The 18,148-nt window shown below is 45.6% G+C and overlaps 1 protein-coding gene across 1 annotated transcript in view; it reads left to right on the top strand.

Moving 5' to 3' along the window:
• The first annotated feature begins 4,899 nt into the window (after positions 1-4,899).
• The window catches only part of GUCY2F (guanylate cyclase 2F, retinal), a 142,085-nt gene continuing 128,836 nt past the window's right edge, over positions 4,900-18,148 (top strand). The window contains exon 1 of the mRNA XM_075322706.1: positions 4,900-5,641. Coding sequence (XP_075178821.1) covers positions 4,900-5,641 — 742 coding nt within the window. The remainder of the gene's footprint in view (positions 5,642-18,148) is intronic.

Below are 18,148 nucleotides of genomic sequence, written 5' to 3'. Positions count from 1 at the left end.
GTTGTAATAGACAATGAGGAACATACTGATGGCGATGAGATGCAGATACCAGATTGGGATGACAACTTAAATATTCGGTCAGGGCAAGAAGAGGCTCGGTCTGAGGGTGAGGGGAGTGCAAACACAGCAATTGATGAGGAAGTTCTAGATCCCACCTACTGTCAACCCACAGTCAGGCACTCGAGGAGGTCAACAGAGGCGGTGGAGGAGCATGCAACTGACGACGAAGTTACCTTGCGCCTTCCTGGACAGAGTCGGAGTACTGGTAGCACGTCTACAACTGCATCCTCAGCCACCACAGTGCCTCTGAACACTAGTCGGGGTGGATCAGCAGGTCGCATGCCCTCTAAGCCTTGCCTAGCCTGGTCCTTTTTTGACATAGCAAAAGATTGCCCAAATTATGTGATCTGTAAAATTTGTTGTGATTCTGTTAGTAGAGGGCAAAACCTCAGCAGTTTGACAACTTCTTCCATGAATCGTCACATGAATAAAAATCATATGTCCCAGTGGGAAGCTCACCGTGCTGCAATGCGGCCTAGCGGAGCGAACCATCCACCGCCAGCCCCTTCCAGTGCACCCGCGCGCTCTTCATCTTCTAGGACTGTGGGGACAGCTGTCACACCTGGTTTTCCACGCACAACTTCCACCACTGTAACCGCAACAGGCAGTTTGCTTGGTAGGTCGTCAGTTGGTTTGGAAGGGGAAACAAGTGCGTGTGTACAGCTCTCTCAGACATCGATAGAACCAACGTTGGATGAAGGCAACATCATGTCTACGCCTGCACTTTCCTCACAAACCTGCATTTTTCCAGGGACACCCTACTCAACACCGTCTACACACAGCAGCCAGATCTTTGTCCCTCAGATGTGGACAAATAAAAGGCCATTTCCTGCGACCCATGACAAAGCTAAGAGGTTGACTTTATCCCTCTGTAAGATCTTGGCTACCGAAATGCTGCCTTTCCGCCTGGTGGACACACAGGATTTTAGAGACCTTATGTCTGTCACTGTGCCCCAGTACCAGATGCCCAGTCGCCACTACTTCTCTAAGAAAGGTGTGCCTGCGCTACACCAGCATGTCGCACACAACATCACCGCTTCCTTGAGAAACTCTGTGTGTGAACGGGTGCATTTCACCACCGATACTTGGACCAGTAAGCATGGACAGGGACGTTACATGTCGCTGACTGGGCACTGGGTAACTATGGTGATAGATGGTGAAGGGTCTGCTGCACAAGTCTTGCCGTCCCCACGGCTTCTGTGTCAATCCTCTGTCTGTCCAAGTTTCGCCACTGCTTCTGACTCCTCCACTTCGTCTGGGTCCTCCACCTCCGCCCCAAGCCTGCCTGGTCAGGCCACCAGCGTTGTAACTGCGCAGAAGGAATCATGCACCCCTAATTACTATGCAGGCAGCAGAGCGCAACGGCATCAGACGGTCTTTAGCTTGAAATGTCTTGGAAATAAGAGTCACACAGCGGCTGAGTTGTGGGCAGCTCTGGAGACTGAGTTTAATAAATGGTTGTCTCCACTCAACCTGCAACCTGGTAAGGCCATGTGCGACAATGCTGCAAACCTGGGTGCGGCCCTTCGCCTGGGCAAGTGACACACGTGCCTTGTATGGCTCACGTGTTGAACCTTGTTGTCCAGCAATTTTTAACACACTATCCCGCCTAGATGGCCTTCTGAACAGGGCACGAAAACTGTCTGCTCACTTCCGCCGTTCAACCACCGCTGATGAGCGACTTGCATCGCTCCAGAAGTCTTTCGGCCTGCCGGTTCATCGCCTGAAATGCGATGTGCCGACACTCTGGAATTCGACTCTCTACATGTTACAGCAACTGTGGCAGCACCGTCGAGCCCTGGTGCAATACGTCTGGACGTATAGCCTGGGCCAACGAGATGCAGAGGTTGGGCAGATCACCCTGATGGAGTGGTCTCAGATCAAGGACCTATGCACCCTTCTGCACAGTTTCGACATGGCGACGAATATGTTATTATCAGCATGACAATTCCAGTCATTTACATGCTGGAGCACACGCTAAACACTATTCGGAATCAGGGGGTGGGACAACAGGAAGGGTAGGAACTACAGGAGGATTCATATGCGCAAGACACAACAACATCACCAAGGTCCAGACGTTCATCATCACCAACGCGGCAGGCATGGGACCATGGGGGACAGGGATCAACAAGGGTAGCAATAGTAGCAGGCGAAATGTTGAGGAAGGTGCAGGAGAACATGAAGAAATGGAGGATGAACTGTCCATGGACATGGAAGACTCAGCGGATGAGGGAGACCTTGGTCAAATTTCTGTTGAAAGAGGTTGGGGGGGAGATGTCAGAGGAAGAAAGAACGGTTAGCACCTCTATGCCACAAACACAGCGTGGACTTGGTCCGCATGGCTGCGCAAGACACATGAGCGCCTTCTTGCTGCACTTCCTCCAACATGACCCTCATATTGTCAAAATTAGAAGTGGTGATGACTACTGGCTTGCCACACTATTAGATCCCCGGTACAAGTCCAAATTTTGTGACATAATTCCAGCCATAGAAAGGGACGCACGTATGCAGGAGTATCAGCAGAAGCTGTTACTCGATCTTAGCTCGGCTTTTCCACCAAACAACCGTGCAGGTGCAGGGAGTGAATCTCCCAGTTGTAACTTGACAAACATGGGACGGTCTCGTCATCTTCAACAGTCTACCCGTACCAGTAGCACCGTATCTGGTGCTGGTAACAGCAATTTTATTGAATCTTTTCATAATTTTTTTAGACCATCCTTTGCAAGGCCACCAGAGACAACAAGTCTGACACATAGTCAATGGCTGGAGAGGATGATACAGGAGTATCTCCAAATGAACCTCGATGCCATGACTTTGCAAATGGAGCCTTGCTCATTTTGGGATTCAAATCTTGAAAAATGGCCAGAGCTCTCCACTTACGCCTTGGAGATTTTGTCGTGTCCAGCTGCCAGCGTTGTCTCTGAACGTGTCTTCAGTGCTGCTGGGTGTGTGCTGACAGATAAGCGCACGTGTCTGTCCAGTGACAATGTGGACAGACTAACGTTCATCAAAATGAACAAGTCATGGGTCCACAAGGAACCACAAGGTCCACTGTGTCATCCTGGGGAGAGTAAATGCTTGTGGATTTTGAATGTGCTTGATGCAAATCTACCTGTGAAGTGTACAACTGGGGCACAAGTGCTGCCACTGAAGGGGTGGGTGTGTGTGGGGCCCAATTTTTGGAAAAAAGGGAGACTCCGCTTGGAGTAACCCTTGCTTGCTGTGTTTTTTAAAAGGAGCCAAGATGAACAAGTCATGGTTCAGCAAAGACTTTGCTACCTACCCCGGAGTCATCCTGGGGACAGTTAAGTATGGCGTATTTTTGAATGTGCTTGATGCAAATCTACCTGTAAAGTGTACAACTGGGGCACAAGTGCTGCCACTGAAGGGGTGGGTGTGTGTGTGGCCCAATTTTTGGAAAAAAAGGAGACTCCGCTTGGAGTAACCTTGCGGTGTTTTACATGATTTTAGAAGGGCATGCCATGCCTATATCTGTGTCTCCACCTCTTTTTCCTTGTCCAGCTCTTTTGTTTTCACATGAGTATATGTCCTTGTCACTTTCCCATGTGTTTGTGTTGTGTTGTGAGTTGTTTGTCACCTTTTGGACACCTTTGAGGGTGTTTTCTAGGTGTTTTTATGTGTTTGTGATTGCCTCCCATTGTTTCCTATGCGGTTCGAGCGGTTCGCCGAACCGAACTCGAACGAGACCTCCGTTCGGCGAACCGAACTCCAGCCGAACCGCGACCGGTTTGCTCATCTCTATTCTTCACACCTAGTGGATGTACTGGTCAGTCTTTTTATATTTGTAATTGGGGAGACGATTGAGATTCAGAACATAGTAATGCATGCTGCGATTTTCTTTCCACGGACCAATAGTCTGTGTGTAAAATCACACTTGTGATCCTGATCAGTGACTGTAATGGATGAGTGTCTGCTCTTATGCACTTAAGCGGGCTTTACACGCTGCGATTTCGCTACAGCGATCTCGTTGGGGTCACGGATTTTGTGACGCACATCCAGCCGCTGTAGCAATATCGTAGCGTGTGACTCCTAGGAGCGATTTTGGATCATTGCAAAAACGTCCAAAATCGCTCCTCGTTGACATGGGGGTCCGCTGCCAGTTATCGCTGCTGTCGCAGGGGCGAAGTTGTTCCTTTTTCCTGCGGTAGTGCACATCGCTACATGTGACGCCGCAGGAAACGAGGAACATCTCCTTACCTGCCTCCGGCCACAATGCGGAAGGAAGGAGGTGGGCGGGATGTTACGTCCCGCTCATCTCCGCCCCTCCGCTTTCATTGGGCGGCCGCTTAGTGACGTCGCTGTGATGCCGAACGGACCGCCCCCTTAGAAAGGAGGCGGTACGCCGGTCACAGCGACGTCGCTATGCAGGTAAGTATGTATGACGGGGGTGCCAGATTTTGTGCGCGACGGGCAGCGATATGCCCATTTCGCACAAATGATGGGGGTGGGTCGCATGCTAGCGATATCGGGCCGGATATCGCAGCATGTAAAGCCACCCTTAGACATCATGTGAATAAACCAGACCCTCTGCCAGAGACAGACATACCATCCGTGCAACCTTTTCATCTGCCTTCTCTACCGCAAATGGAATTGAACATTATGATGAGCTATTGCACTGCAGAAGGCCCATTTAATATATTTGCTAGCAATGTAACTAGGTAACTAGTTTCTTTGCTAAGACTGATGTCTTTTTTTGTGTTTCTTTCTAACACTTGCTTTTTTTTGTTGGCAGGCGTACACTGGATACACAGACATAGCCATTTTGTGACCTTTATAGGTGAAGGTGGAAGTATCTCTTTATCAACTTGGACTCATACAATGCTACAAGTGCCCTGTTTTTTTCAGAGCTTCGTATTAAAATGTACCAGATATCCAAAATGGACTGAAAGTGAATATCTCACATTTTCAACTTTCCCATCCATGATTCTTCTAAGTTGGACAATTTTGGTTATTGTCTGTTTCCCACAGTTAGTAAACGCTCTTCCATATAAAGTGGGTGTTGTCGGACCTTGGACCTGTGACCCATTGTTTTCCAAAGCCCTTCCACACGTTGCTGCCAAGTTAGCCATTGAACGCATCAACAGAGATGCTACTTTAGATTTGGGACTGTCTTTTAACTATGCGATACTTGACGAAGATTGCCAAACTTCAAAGGCTCTTTCAACTTTCCTTACATACTCTCTGGTTGCATCGGGGTTTATAGGCCCTTCCAATCCAGGATATTGTGACGCTGCTACTCTTTTAGGGAAAAACTGGAATAAGGCTGTATTTTCTTGGGCCTGCATCAATTATGAGTTGGACAATGTTAAAAGTTACCCCACCTTTGCAAGGACACTACCTTCTCCCACCAGGGTTCTTTTTAATGTGATGAAGTATTTCCAGTGGGCACATGTCGGGGTGATTTCATCCAGTGAAGACATTTGGAAGGACACCGGCAGGAAGGTGGCAAGTGCCCTCCGCAGTAATGGATTGCCAGTAGGAATAGTTGTGTCTATGGGAGAAGATGGTAGGAGTACTCGGCAAGTTTTGGAGAAAGTACGGAAGGTAGACAACCTACGCTGTAAGTTGGCAGCCATTCATAGCTTTGTTCCCTAATGTCATTGTAATTTTTTGGGGGAAACCCATATAAAGAGTTTGTTATATAGTTTGCGACATAAAAAATTTGGCAACTTAATATAATACTTTAGCTCAATAAGGATAATTTATGCCGAAGCTTTTGTACTGAATTACACCTATCCATCAATTAGTTTTAATAGTTAAAGAAAAAAAAGATAATACTAACAATGGCCTGACAGGTTGCTAAGATTCAGATAATGAGCTTAAAAGTGGACCTGTCTCCAGATAAAAAGTAGCCATTTTTTGCTCTTTATTCCTTTGCTCCTATGAGTATTCAATTTTTTTTTTTTTTAAATCTGGCATATGATTCCATAGAACTGTGCCTTTATTACTTTGTGCTAACTTTTTGTGTCTTTTCCAAGGGGGCTTGGGTCACAAGAGTCTCTATGGCGCGTCTTTAGGATATTCTGCATTATTACCCCATGAGAAAAATACATTGGTAAAGATTAAATTAGCACCAAACAAAAAGGCCAAATCTGTGGATTTATAAAAAATAAAAAATGAATAGGGAGCTCTGGGAATAAAATAAAACCAAAAACTTCCTATTTTCTGACTTGGTGATCCTTCCTTTTTAAAGGGGTATTCCAGTCAAAAATAATAATTCTGCAGTCACTGTAAATCAACGGAATCGGGGATTTTCAGCCAGTCTCCCATGCTGGTACTTGCCAGGCCTCATAACTAAGTAATGTCTGCGATCTGACGAGGGCAGCATCAATGAGTACAGCATGGCCATTGACGGCCATGCAGTCACTCTAAGGGTAAGGCCACATGAGCGCTTAATGCTTCTCCATCGCATGTCACTCGGCTATCGCTCTGCTGGAGTGTAAGACAAGTGTCATGCTACTTTGATGCGATCCTGCGATCGGAGTACAGCCGGGGATGACAGGGCGGGCGCTGCGGAGGAGAGAGATGGACTGATCTCTATATCTCCTCCATTGTCATCTGATACGTATATCACACTGCACTTCGATGTAATGTGAGTGCAGTGCGATGTTTCTCTTGCACCCAAAGACTTGTATGGGTACAAGACAAAACAATCAGATTATACACACAGCATGCTGCGATTGTGTCCTCTGTCCGATTAGGGCTGAAAAAAAAATCGCTCATGGCAGTGGCCCCATTGAGTTACATACAGTGCCTACAAGTAGTATTCAACCCCCTGCAGATTTAGCAGGTTTACACATTCGGAATTAACTTGGCATTGTGACATTTGGACTGTAGATCAGCCTGGAAGTGTGAAATGCACTGCAGCAAAAAAGAATGTTATTTCTTTTTTTTTTTTTTTTTTTTAAATTGTGAAAAGTTTATTCAGAGGGTCATTTATTATTCAACCCCTCAAACCACAAGAATTCTGTTTGGTTCCCCTAAAGTATTAAGAAGTATTTCAGGCACAAAGAACAATGAGCTTCACATGTTTGGATTAATTATCTCTTTTTCCACCCTTTTCTGACTAATTAAGACCCTCCCCAAACTTGTGAACAGCACTCATACTTGGTCAACATGGGAAAGACAAAGGAGCATTCCAAGGCCATCAGAGACAAGATCGTGGAGGGTCACAAGGCTGGCAAGGGGTACAAAACCCTTTCCAAGGAGTTGGGCCTACCTGTCTCCACTGTTGGGGGCATCATCCAGAAGTGGAAGGCTTATGGAACTACTGTTAGCCTTCCACATCCTGGACAGCCTTTGAAAGTTTCCACCCGTGCCGAGGCCAGGCTTGTCCGAAGAGTCAAGGCTAACCCAAGGACAACAAGGAAGGAGCTCCGGGAAGATCTCATGGCAGTGGGGACATTGGTTTCAGTCAATACCATAAGTAACGTACTCCACCGCAATGGTCTCCGTTCCAGACGAGCCCGTAAGGTACCTTTACTTTCAAAGCGTCATGTCAAGGCTCGTCTACAGTTTGCTCATGATCACTTGGAGGACTCTGAGACAGACTGGTTCAAGGTTCTCTGGTCTGATGAGACCAAGATCGAGATCTTTGGTGCCAACCACACACGTGACGTTTGGAGACTGGATGGCACTGCATACGACCCCAAGAATACCATCCCTACAGTCAAGCATGGTGGTGGCAGCATCATGCTGTGGGACTGTTTCTCAGCCAAGGGGCCTGGCCATCTGGTCCGCATCCATGGGAAGATGGATAGCACGGCCTACCTGGAGATTTTGGCCAAGAACCTCCAATCCTCCATCAAGGATCTTAAGATGGGTCGTCATTTCATCTTCCAACAAGACAACGACCCAAAGCACACAGCCAAGAAAACCAAGGCCTGGTTCAAGAGGGAAAAAATCAAGGTGTTGCAGTGGCCTAGTAAGTCTCCTGACCTTAACCCAATTGAAAACTTGTGGAAGGAGCTCAAGATTAAAGTCCACATGAGACACCCAAAGAACCTAGATAACTTGGAGAAGATCTGCATGGAGGAGTGGGCCAAGATATAGAGACCTGTGCCGGCCTGATCAGGTCTTATAAAAGATGATTATTAGCTGTAATTGCAAACAAGGGTTATTCCACAAAATATTAAACCTAGGGGTTGAATAATAATTGACCCACACTTTTATGTTGAAAATTTATTAAAATTTAACTGAGCAACATAACTTGTTGGTTTGTAAGATTTATGCATCTGTTAATAAATCCTGCTCTTGTTTGAAGTTTGCAGGCTCTAACTTATTTGCATCTTATCAAACCTGCTAAATCTGCAGGGGGTTGAATACTACTTGTAGGCACTGTAGGTCCTGGTGGAATGCAATATTTTATCGCATTCCACTCGCTCCGTTTTTCCCGCCGTGTGTTCTTAGCCTATGTGTCACTCTATATGACTGCAGACTTATGAATCCTCCCAGTGCAGACACTGTGCACTGCGAGGATTCGTTGGTTTCTGAGCCGGGAATGGCAGTCATGTGACCGTACTTGTGCAATATGCATGTTCCCGGCCAGAACCCAACTAGTCGGCGCTGCATCACTCATTACAAGTATATAGAGTGGGTGCCTCCAACTCCTAGGCACAGCCGTCTAGTGGGCATGGTCTTGCTCCATACACTTGTATTGCGCAAGGCAGCACTCACTAGTCAGGTTCTGGCTGGGAACATGCATACTGCACAATTACTGTCACGTGACCGCCATTCCTGGCTCAGAAACCAGGGAATCCTTGCAGTGCACAGTGTTTGAGTTGGGAGGATTCATAAGTCTGCAGTCACATAGAGTGACTGCAAACATCATTTTAGACCAGACAACCCCTTTAAAGAGTAAGAGCAGTTTTAGTGAATGTCATGCTACAATAAATACAAAACTAAAAAGCTATGGAATATTTAGCATTCCCCCACAGGATTTAAATGAATAACAGGAGGACAGGAGTACAGTCATGGCCAAAAGTTTTGAGAATGACACCAAAATTATATTTTCACATGATCTGTTGCCCTCTGGTTTTTAATTGTGTTTGTCTGATGTTTACATCACATACAGAAATATAATTGCAATCATATTATGAGTACCAAAAGGTTATATTGACAGTTAGAATGAGTTAATGCAGCAAGTCAATATTTGCAGTGTTGACCCTTCTTCTGGACCTCTGCAATTCTCCCTGGCATGCTCTCAATCAACTTCTGGATCAAATCCTGACTGATAGCTGTCCATTCTTGCATAAGCAATGCTTGCATTTTGCCAGAATTTGTTGGTTTTTGTTTGTCCACCCGTCTCTTGATGATTGCCCACAAGTTCTCAATAGGATTAAGATCTGGGGAGTTTCCAGGCCATGGACCCAAAATCTCTATGTTTTGTTCCATGAGCCATTTAGTGATCACCTTTGCTTTATGGCAAGGTGCTCCATCATGCTGGAAAAGGCATTGTTGGGTGCCAAACTGCTCTTGGACAGTTGGGAGAAGTTGCTCTTGGAGGACATTCTGGTGCCATTCTTTATTCATGGCTGTGTTTTTAGGCAAGACTGTGAGTGAGCTGATTCCCTTGGCTGAGAAGCAACCCCACACATGAATCGTTTCAGGATGCTTAACAGTTGGCATGAGACAAGACTGGTGGTAGCGCTCACCTCTTCTTCTCCTAATAAGCTGTTTTCCAGATGTCCCAAACAATCGAAAAGGGGATTCATCTGAGAAAATGACTTTACCCCAGTCCTCAGCAGTCCACTCCCTGTACCTTTTGCAGAATATCAGTCGGTCCCTGATGTTTTTCTGGAGAGAAGTGGCTTCTTTGCCTCCTTGAAACCAGGCCTTGCTCAAGCAGTCTCCGCCTCACAGTGCGTGCAGAAGCACTCACACCAGCCTGCTGCCATTGCTGAGCTAGCTCAGCACTGCTGGTAGTCCGATCCCGCAGCTGAAACAGTTTTAAGATACGGTCCTGGCGTTTGCTGGTCCTTCTTGGGCGCCCTGGAGCCTTTTTGGCAACAATGGAAGCTCTCTCCTTGAAGTTCTTGATGATGCAATAGATTGTTGACTGAGGTGCAATCTTTGTAGCTGCGATACTCTTCCCTGTTAGGCCATTTTTGTGCAGAGCAATGATGGCTGCACGTGTTTCTTTAGCGATAACCATGGTAACTGAAGAGAAACAATGATACCAAGCACCAGCCTCCTTTTAAAGTGTCCAGTGGTGTCATTCTTACTTAATCATGATTGATTGATCGCCAGCCCTGTCCTCATCAACACCCACACCTGTGTTAATGGAACAATCACTAAAACAATGTTAGCTGCTCCTTTTAAGGCAGGAATGCAATGATGTTGAAATGTGTTTTGGGGGTTGAAGTTCATTTAGCCAATATTGACTTTGCAAGTAATTGCTGTTAAGCTGATCACTCTTTATGACATTCTGGAATATATGCAAATTGCCATTAGAAAAACTTAAGCAGTAGACTTTGTAAAAATTAATATTTGTAGCATTCTCAAAACGTTTGTCCATGACTGTATATGTGCAAAACTAGAATCTTTATTGAGACATACACAACAGGAAGAGGATTAAAAAAGGGGTATACTACCATATCAAATTAGGGACAGGTATACAATAGTCAAAAATTGGGTAAATTGCTGACAGCCCACGTATTTCAACTGAAATAGTTAATTACTAAAGTTAATAAAGGTGGTAACTGTCAAAGAGGGGTTAATATCACCCAAGACAATTGTAAACAATGATGGTAATACAAGTAAGGACTGTGGTTGGGTAATCAATTCATAAAATCATCATGGTCTCTCCGACCAAAGGTAAGGAGAAGCCACGGAGATAATAATCACTTCAATAACATGGGTAAACACAGAAAATGACAAGTCATAAAATGATTAAGTATCAACATCAGGCATACAGTATTTCTAGGACAAGACAAAATATAATTTTCTTACCTAAAGTGCAAATGCTTAATGGGTAATTCCTAGGTATGCTCCTGGTGTAGATAACCCAAAACACAGTCCCAGGATCAGAATGAAGTCCCTAGAGAGCGCCCAGGATCGCCGCCGACGTGCGTTTTGCGAGAGGTGCTGCTTTGTCAAGGTGGAGAGCCTAAGTGGTAAGGACAGTACCGGTAGCCTTTTTAAATAGCCCTCCAAAAGGAAATAGTAGAAAACAGGTATGATCTCACGGCCGCCGAAACCGGAAGTGGCATATGATGCATAAAGGGTAGGTGGATCTAGTTCACTGACAACGTCAGTATAGGTATCAGGGACGCGCTTCCTTAGTAACCGCTAAACCGGAAGTGGTCACAGGTCTGTGTGGTCCTACCTCCCAATCCTGTTGGTCTAAACCGATGGTGAAAGTATGTCCCCACCAATGACCGCTGGCACAGTACAAGTCACACTCCACCGTCCGACCTGACCAGAGCGCCCCACGTGGTTCCAGGGACGCGACACCCCAATAGCCACGCCCTGCCACTCACAGTCAAGCTAGGCAGGAGGCGTGCACAAAATACACAACCCCGACTCATTTGACACATGACGCCGGCACGCCCACATGCTCCAAGGGACGCGTCACCCTGGAAGCAATGCGAACGCGCACGGTAGCACAGTCACCAGCGCGGGGAGGTGAAGGAGATAGAGATAGACGATAAAGCGGGCACCAGGGGAGACAGAACGAACCACCACGGATTTCCATACATAAATGCAGGCGGGGAGGCAAAGAATACATCACTATAAATCAAGTAAAAACAAGACCAGAACAGCACTTGGACATATGGGTTTAAAACTGTATCCACTTAACCGGCATGTATATGTATGCTTATGTTAACAACAGACGGTAGGAAAACAACAATATACCCTGTGCAGATTACAGGTTGATAAAAACATCCTATAAATGAGGAATATGTTATACAATTTTATTAAATAATTAAATCCAGGAGAAAGACGTTCCTTTAATGCCTCTTGTTGTTTCCTGACATGGGGGAACCACACTTCACGGTATTCAGGCATACCACAGTAAAAACGCACCAATATGAACTATTACAAAAGAGAGGAGGGAAAAAGTTAATATACAAAAATATTAAAAACAACCGGTCTGCGATCACCACCATTGAGTAACTAGTTACTCATGGTAGAACCAATAGGAAAGGATGCAATTAAAATAAAAAACAGAAATTGAAGAATAAAAATACAGTAAGATATGCCAAAAAAGAGAGAAGAGAGAAGAGAGAATGCGGGAACCTATACATCACTCACAAAAATGACACAAAACTAATATTCTCATTGAGTCCCTTGGGGACTAGGGTATCCAAGGTTGAGATCCAACGGGCCTCAACCTGGGCCAGCCGTTTTTTTAAGTCGCCACCCCGAGAGCCGCCACGGACAACATCAATCCCTCGCACTTTCAGACCCGACGGATTACTACCGTGGAATCTTCTAAAGTGCCGAGGGAGATTTTTAAGGAGTGTCACATCAGTAACGTCCCTGGCGGCACTTATATCCCGTACATGCTCCCTTGTGCGCACCCGCAACTCACGCAAGGTGAGGCCGATGTACACAAGGGAGCATAGGTAGGTAGCATAATAAATCACAAATGTTGTAGCACATGTGATATGGCACCGGATATTCATGGTCCTTGTTCCATCGGACGAGGTAAAGGTGGTTGCACGAAGAATATTGGGGCAAGCCAAACAACGGCCGCATGGATACCATCCCTCCAAGGGACCACAAGTGCTGAATGGGTTAGAGATAGGAGGTACATAGTGACTTCTTACCAGGATGTCGCGGAGATTCTTTGAGCGACGGGCTGTCATGAAAGGAGGAAGTATGTCGGTTAGGATGGAGTCAGATCGAAGAACAGGCCAATGCTTCTTCAGAATTTGTCGCATGGTCTGCCAGTGACCATTATAAGTGCCTATAAAGCGAACAGGAGGGTCAGATCGCCGTTGTTTCGGAATGTAATTAAGCAATTGTTGGCATGGGGTCCGCTTAGCACGTAGATATCCTTTCTTGATACAACGATTGCTGTAACCGTGGTCTCTGAAGTGGCACCCGAGATCGGCTGATTGTTGTTCAAATGAATCGTCAGAGGAACAAATCCGCCTCGTCCTCAAGAATTGGCCAGTTGGGATAGCGCGTATCGTAGCTGGTGTATGGGCTGATGAGGCATGCAGCAGGGCATTGACTGAGGTGGACTTACGATGAACACTAGTTTGTATAGTTGACAATAAGTCCACCTCGATGTTAATATCTAAAAAATCAATGCACCTGCTGCTATGCCTATAGGTCAATTTAATATTCAGATTGTTGGTATTTAAATGCCCCATAAATTCGTCAAGCTGCTCCACTGTGCCCTGCCAAAAGAAAAGAACGTCGTCAATATATATGAGCCAGCACTGCACATGGGGGCTAAGCCCAGTGCCCCCCTTGCCAAAGACCAACCTCTCCCACATACCGAGGAAGAGGTTGGCATACGAGGGGGCACAGGCTGCCCCCATGGCAGTGCGGCGTTGCTGCAGATAAAATTGATCCTTAAAAATAAAAAAATTGTGGGTAAGGGCAAAGTGGAGCAGCTCAAGGATAAATCTATTTAGCTCGCCATCACGACCGCCCATCTCGAGGAAGAGGCGGAACGCCTCCAACACATCAGAAAGAGAAATGCAAGTGTACAGGCTCTCCACATCAGCTGTAACAATCAGCATGTCATGATCCATAAAGATGCCATCAATCTGCCGGAGCGCATCAGGCGTGTCACGGACATAGGAGGGCAGGGTTTCCACTAAAGGTTTTAGATGATGGTCAATAAATTTACAAATTGGGTCACACAAGCCTCCCATGCCGGACACGATGGGGTGCCCCGGAGGACTAAGAGCATCTTTATGGATCTTCGGTAGTAAATAAAAGGTAGGTACCTTGGGATATTTTGTGCAGAGCCCTTCCACCATTTTTTTTATTAATCAAGCCGCTCTCAGATGCCGCCTCCAAGATCCGCGAAAGGTCACGCGAGAGACTGTATGGGATTATAAGACAATTTAGAATAGGTGTTCCTATCACGGAGCTGCCTAAAGGCTTCCTTCTCATAGTTTTCCACTGCCCAGATCACAATATTGCCCCCCTTGTCTGCCGGTTTTATTACAATATTTTGGAGGATTTAAATGAAGCAAAAAAATTCCCAAAAATAAATGGGATAATGTTGAAAGAACAACTTATTGCAAAATTTAATAATTGAGTATTAGTTTATGGGATACACCTATGAAAAGGATAATAATATGCCGCAAGATATAATTTTTAAAGTGCAAATGTCACAAGAAAATGTAGACAGAAGTGAAGGTTTAAAATAAAAAAAAAAATATGGATTGAATATCTCTCATCTCTCATATAACTCATCTGAGACGTGCTGTCACAAGTCCCGAGGCACCATGTAGCTCTAATCTTACTTTATTTGCTGTTAGTCGTGTGTGTTACAGGGGTTGTCCACTACTTGAACAACGCCTTCTTATTCCCCCTGTGCCCCCCCCCCAAAATAAAAAGTTCTATACTCACTTCCGGTGCTTACGTAGTTCAGTAATGTTAGAACTTGTGTTCCTGAGGCCCACTGGACATTGTTATGACCCGTTAGACCTGTGCCCAATCAGCGCCGGCTTCTTTCTCCCCACCTTCAAACACAAAAGTAATTAACAGGACGTGTGTCACGCTCGCCACCGGGGATGGTGCTGCGGCGAGCTAAAAGTGGACCCACTGGACCAAAGGAAAACCCTGGACCTACCCTTTGCTGGGTAAAGGCTGGGACTGTGGAAGTTGACCCCCAGGGCAGGGACAGACACAGGAGCAGACAGGGCTGTGCCTCAAGTGTAGACAGTGACCACAAGGGTAGCAGAGGCAGAAGGCATGGCCAGGGTGAACAGGCACAGACTCTGGTGTGGCGAGGGCCACTGGGATAGCTGAAGCTGGGGACACAGCCGGAACAGACAGGCACAGTATTTAGTGAGGCGAGGGCCACCAGGATAGCTGAGGCTGGAAACACAGCCCAGCTTGACGGGCACAGTCTCTGGTGTGGCGAGGGCCACTGGGATAGCACAGGCACAATATCTGGTGTGGCAAGGGCCACCGGGAAAGCTGAGGCCAGAGGCACGGCCGGGACAGACAGGCAGGGGCACTGGCACCAACAGGACAGGACGGACAGACAAGGGAAATCAACAGGACTGAACGGACAGGACAGACAAGGGGACCTGACAATTAGCTAGCTAGGGCACTGGACACTAACTAGCTAAACTAGGGCATTGAACAGGCAACTCCCCTAGTGGGAGTTTGCCTTAAATACCCAGTGCTTCTCAACAATAGGCTGGGAGGCACTTCCTTGGAGTGGGCACTGGTGCACGCACACTCCTTAGGAGTGCTCCTGTAGATCCTGTGACACACGTATAGACTGCGGGAGGTGGGAGGAGGAGGAAGCCCATTTGGAGGAGAGAGGCAGGGACGAAGCCGTGGCGGTGAGTATTAGTGCATCCCTGCAGGAGGGGAGAGGCAGGGACACAGCGTTACAATGTGAGCATCAGCCACAGCTCTCACTTCCTGTTAATTCCTTAAACGTCTGAAGATGGGGAGAAGGAAGCCGTCGCTGATTGGCGCGGGGCTGTCGCGTCATGACAATGTCCAGTAAGCCCCAGAAACGTGAATTCCAATATCGCTGAACTACTCCGGCACCGGAAGTGAGTATAGGCCTTTTTATTTTTGGGGGGCGCAAGTGGGGCAATGAGAAGGCATTGTCCAAGTAGTAGACAATCCCTTTAAAGAGTAACCATCAGTTTAATTTTTTTTCATAAATCAATAGTAGATGTAAAAATAAGAAATTTTGTAATCTATCTTTAGTAAAATTTGCTTTAGTCTCTTCCTGGACTGATCTTTAGTTCTCGAAATTCCAAATTTTCCTGTACAATCTGTCTTCAGTGAATATTGACTTTCCTATTACTGTGATAGAAGATGATAGTTGCTGCTCATAAAGTTCTATGGAGTACCTTTCATTTAAGGTGAACTTGCAGCAGAATATCTGGGTCTGCATTTATCTCCTTCCTCCCCTCCATAGAATCTTAAAAGCACCAACTGTTATCTCCTATCTCAGTGTTGTAATGAGAAAATCTGTCTTTACTGAGTACAGAATTTACCCATGAAAAGAGAATGAAAAATTAATCTAGAAGGAGAAAGAAAAAAAATTGATCATATATATTACAAAGTTGCTTATTTTCACTATTGATTTATGAAGTAAAAATTAAAACAACGGTTAGTCTGTAAGCAAAAAATGCAGATGACCATGTTTTGGATAATGCTTCTGAATAAGGGAAAATTGACGAACATGATTTATAACAAAGAGTCTGGGTGCACAGCAAATGTTGCAAGTGATCAACAACAGGGATGCTGCGTCCTGCATGAATGAACAGACACCAACCGGGGAGAGGAAAAGCTCATGCATAATGGACGCGCAAACCACAAAGTAAGACCATGATACTAGGAGTGTAAGTGGAAAAATATATATGAAATTTATTGAACAAACACAAAACACACAATTACATTAAAATCACTTAAAACCATGAACATCAAAATCCCACATCTCTCATGCTGGTAATAGGGGGTACCGCCCTGTACAACCTTCAGTGTACAATATGTAAGCAGATTTTAGTCAGAAAGTACAACATGCGCTTGAAGTAATCCCTATACATACATAATGAATCATAAGATTTAAGGGACCGGGAGCAGGACTTGTAAGCAGTCTCCAGTGTTAAGCTGAATGAATTGCTGTATAAAACCCCCAATATGGTAGAAAGAGGGTAACCTGCATGTAGCATAAGACAAAAATGGAGGGGTGTAAGGGGCAACCAATGACCACAACATATGGTATATCATTCAAAATTGAAGGCATGAAACATAATTCTGTATAAAGCAATGGAAAGGTATATAGAGCAGACAATGACTACAACATATGATATACCATTCAATTGAAAGAAGCATAAGAAAATGTTCTGTATATATATATATATATATATAGTATGCAGTTCAATTGGAGACAACCACAACATATTATATGCCATAGAGAATTGGTGCCCAAAGATATCCCATGGTGCACATGCAGATACCTAACACAGGACTGACAGGCTAACGGTCTGGGAGGGAGCTGAACGCACAACAGAGCCCAGCAAGGAGAGAGAGATGTGGGGAGAAGCCCCACGCGTATCGCTGGCAAGCAGCTTCGTCAGGGGAGAATGTGTCCCGGGTTACATAAAAGTGAGTATTTATAGACCATAGAAAGTTGATAAATCAATTGGTAACAATCAAATTGAACCTACCACAGGTGGTGTGTATCGGAACATAGTGGCCGGATGAGGATATCGGAACTGGAAGTAGATGCAGGAGGACTCGGGGTCTTAATATAATCCTACAACCGGGTCAATGTGGAAAAGTCCCTCCAATTCCCTTGCACATGGACACATAATGCCCCATGCCGATCGCATGGGATTTAATGTATAAAAGTGAAAAATCCACTAGTAGGAACAGTGTGCCGGCTCGGCCGTAACCGGAAGTGACATACACCTTCAGTTACCATGGGCACTGCAAATGCTCCAGCTACTGCGCATGACAGGGCTCTTAGGCATACACTATGCTTGAAATGTGAGCGCATGCGCAATTGAACCAAGGAACTTCCTTACATGTGCGGCTAGTAAACAATGTTGGGAGGAATATATATGATGTAATCTTCAAGAGACATTAATGGGGCTTAATCCGCAGTATATAAATAAGGATAAGGAGGTTAGAGTGGATGGAGGAATCGGACAATAACACAGGGTAACCATAACCAACCCACAATCGGTCTGAGTCATCCAATGTACAATAATTAAATCATACATATGAAAAGATGGAAGACTGAGCTTGCAAGAACATGCCCCATAGATCATAGAAGTAACTGGGCAAAGCATCCAAAATATATGCACATGGAGTGGAAGCACGACACAATCCATATGACATCACTGCTATTCATACCACCTAGGTGGATTTATGTTGTAATTAATGTCTAAAAGAA

Source organism: Anomaloglossus baeobatrachus, chromosome 9 (assembly GCF_048569485.1).
Source record: "Anomaloglossus baeobatrachus isolate aAnoBae1 chromosome 9, aAnoBae1.hap1, whole genome shotgun sequence".
In the NCBI taxonomy this organism is placed as follows: domain Eukaryota; kingdom Metazoa; phylum Chordata; class Amphibia; order Anura; family Aromobatidae; genus Anomaloglossus; species Anomaloglossus baeobatrachus.
Note: the sequence above shows the minus strand (reverse complement) of the source record. Positions and strands in the feature narration are given on the sequence as shown.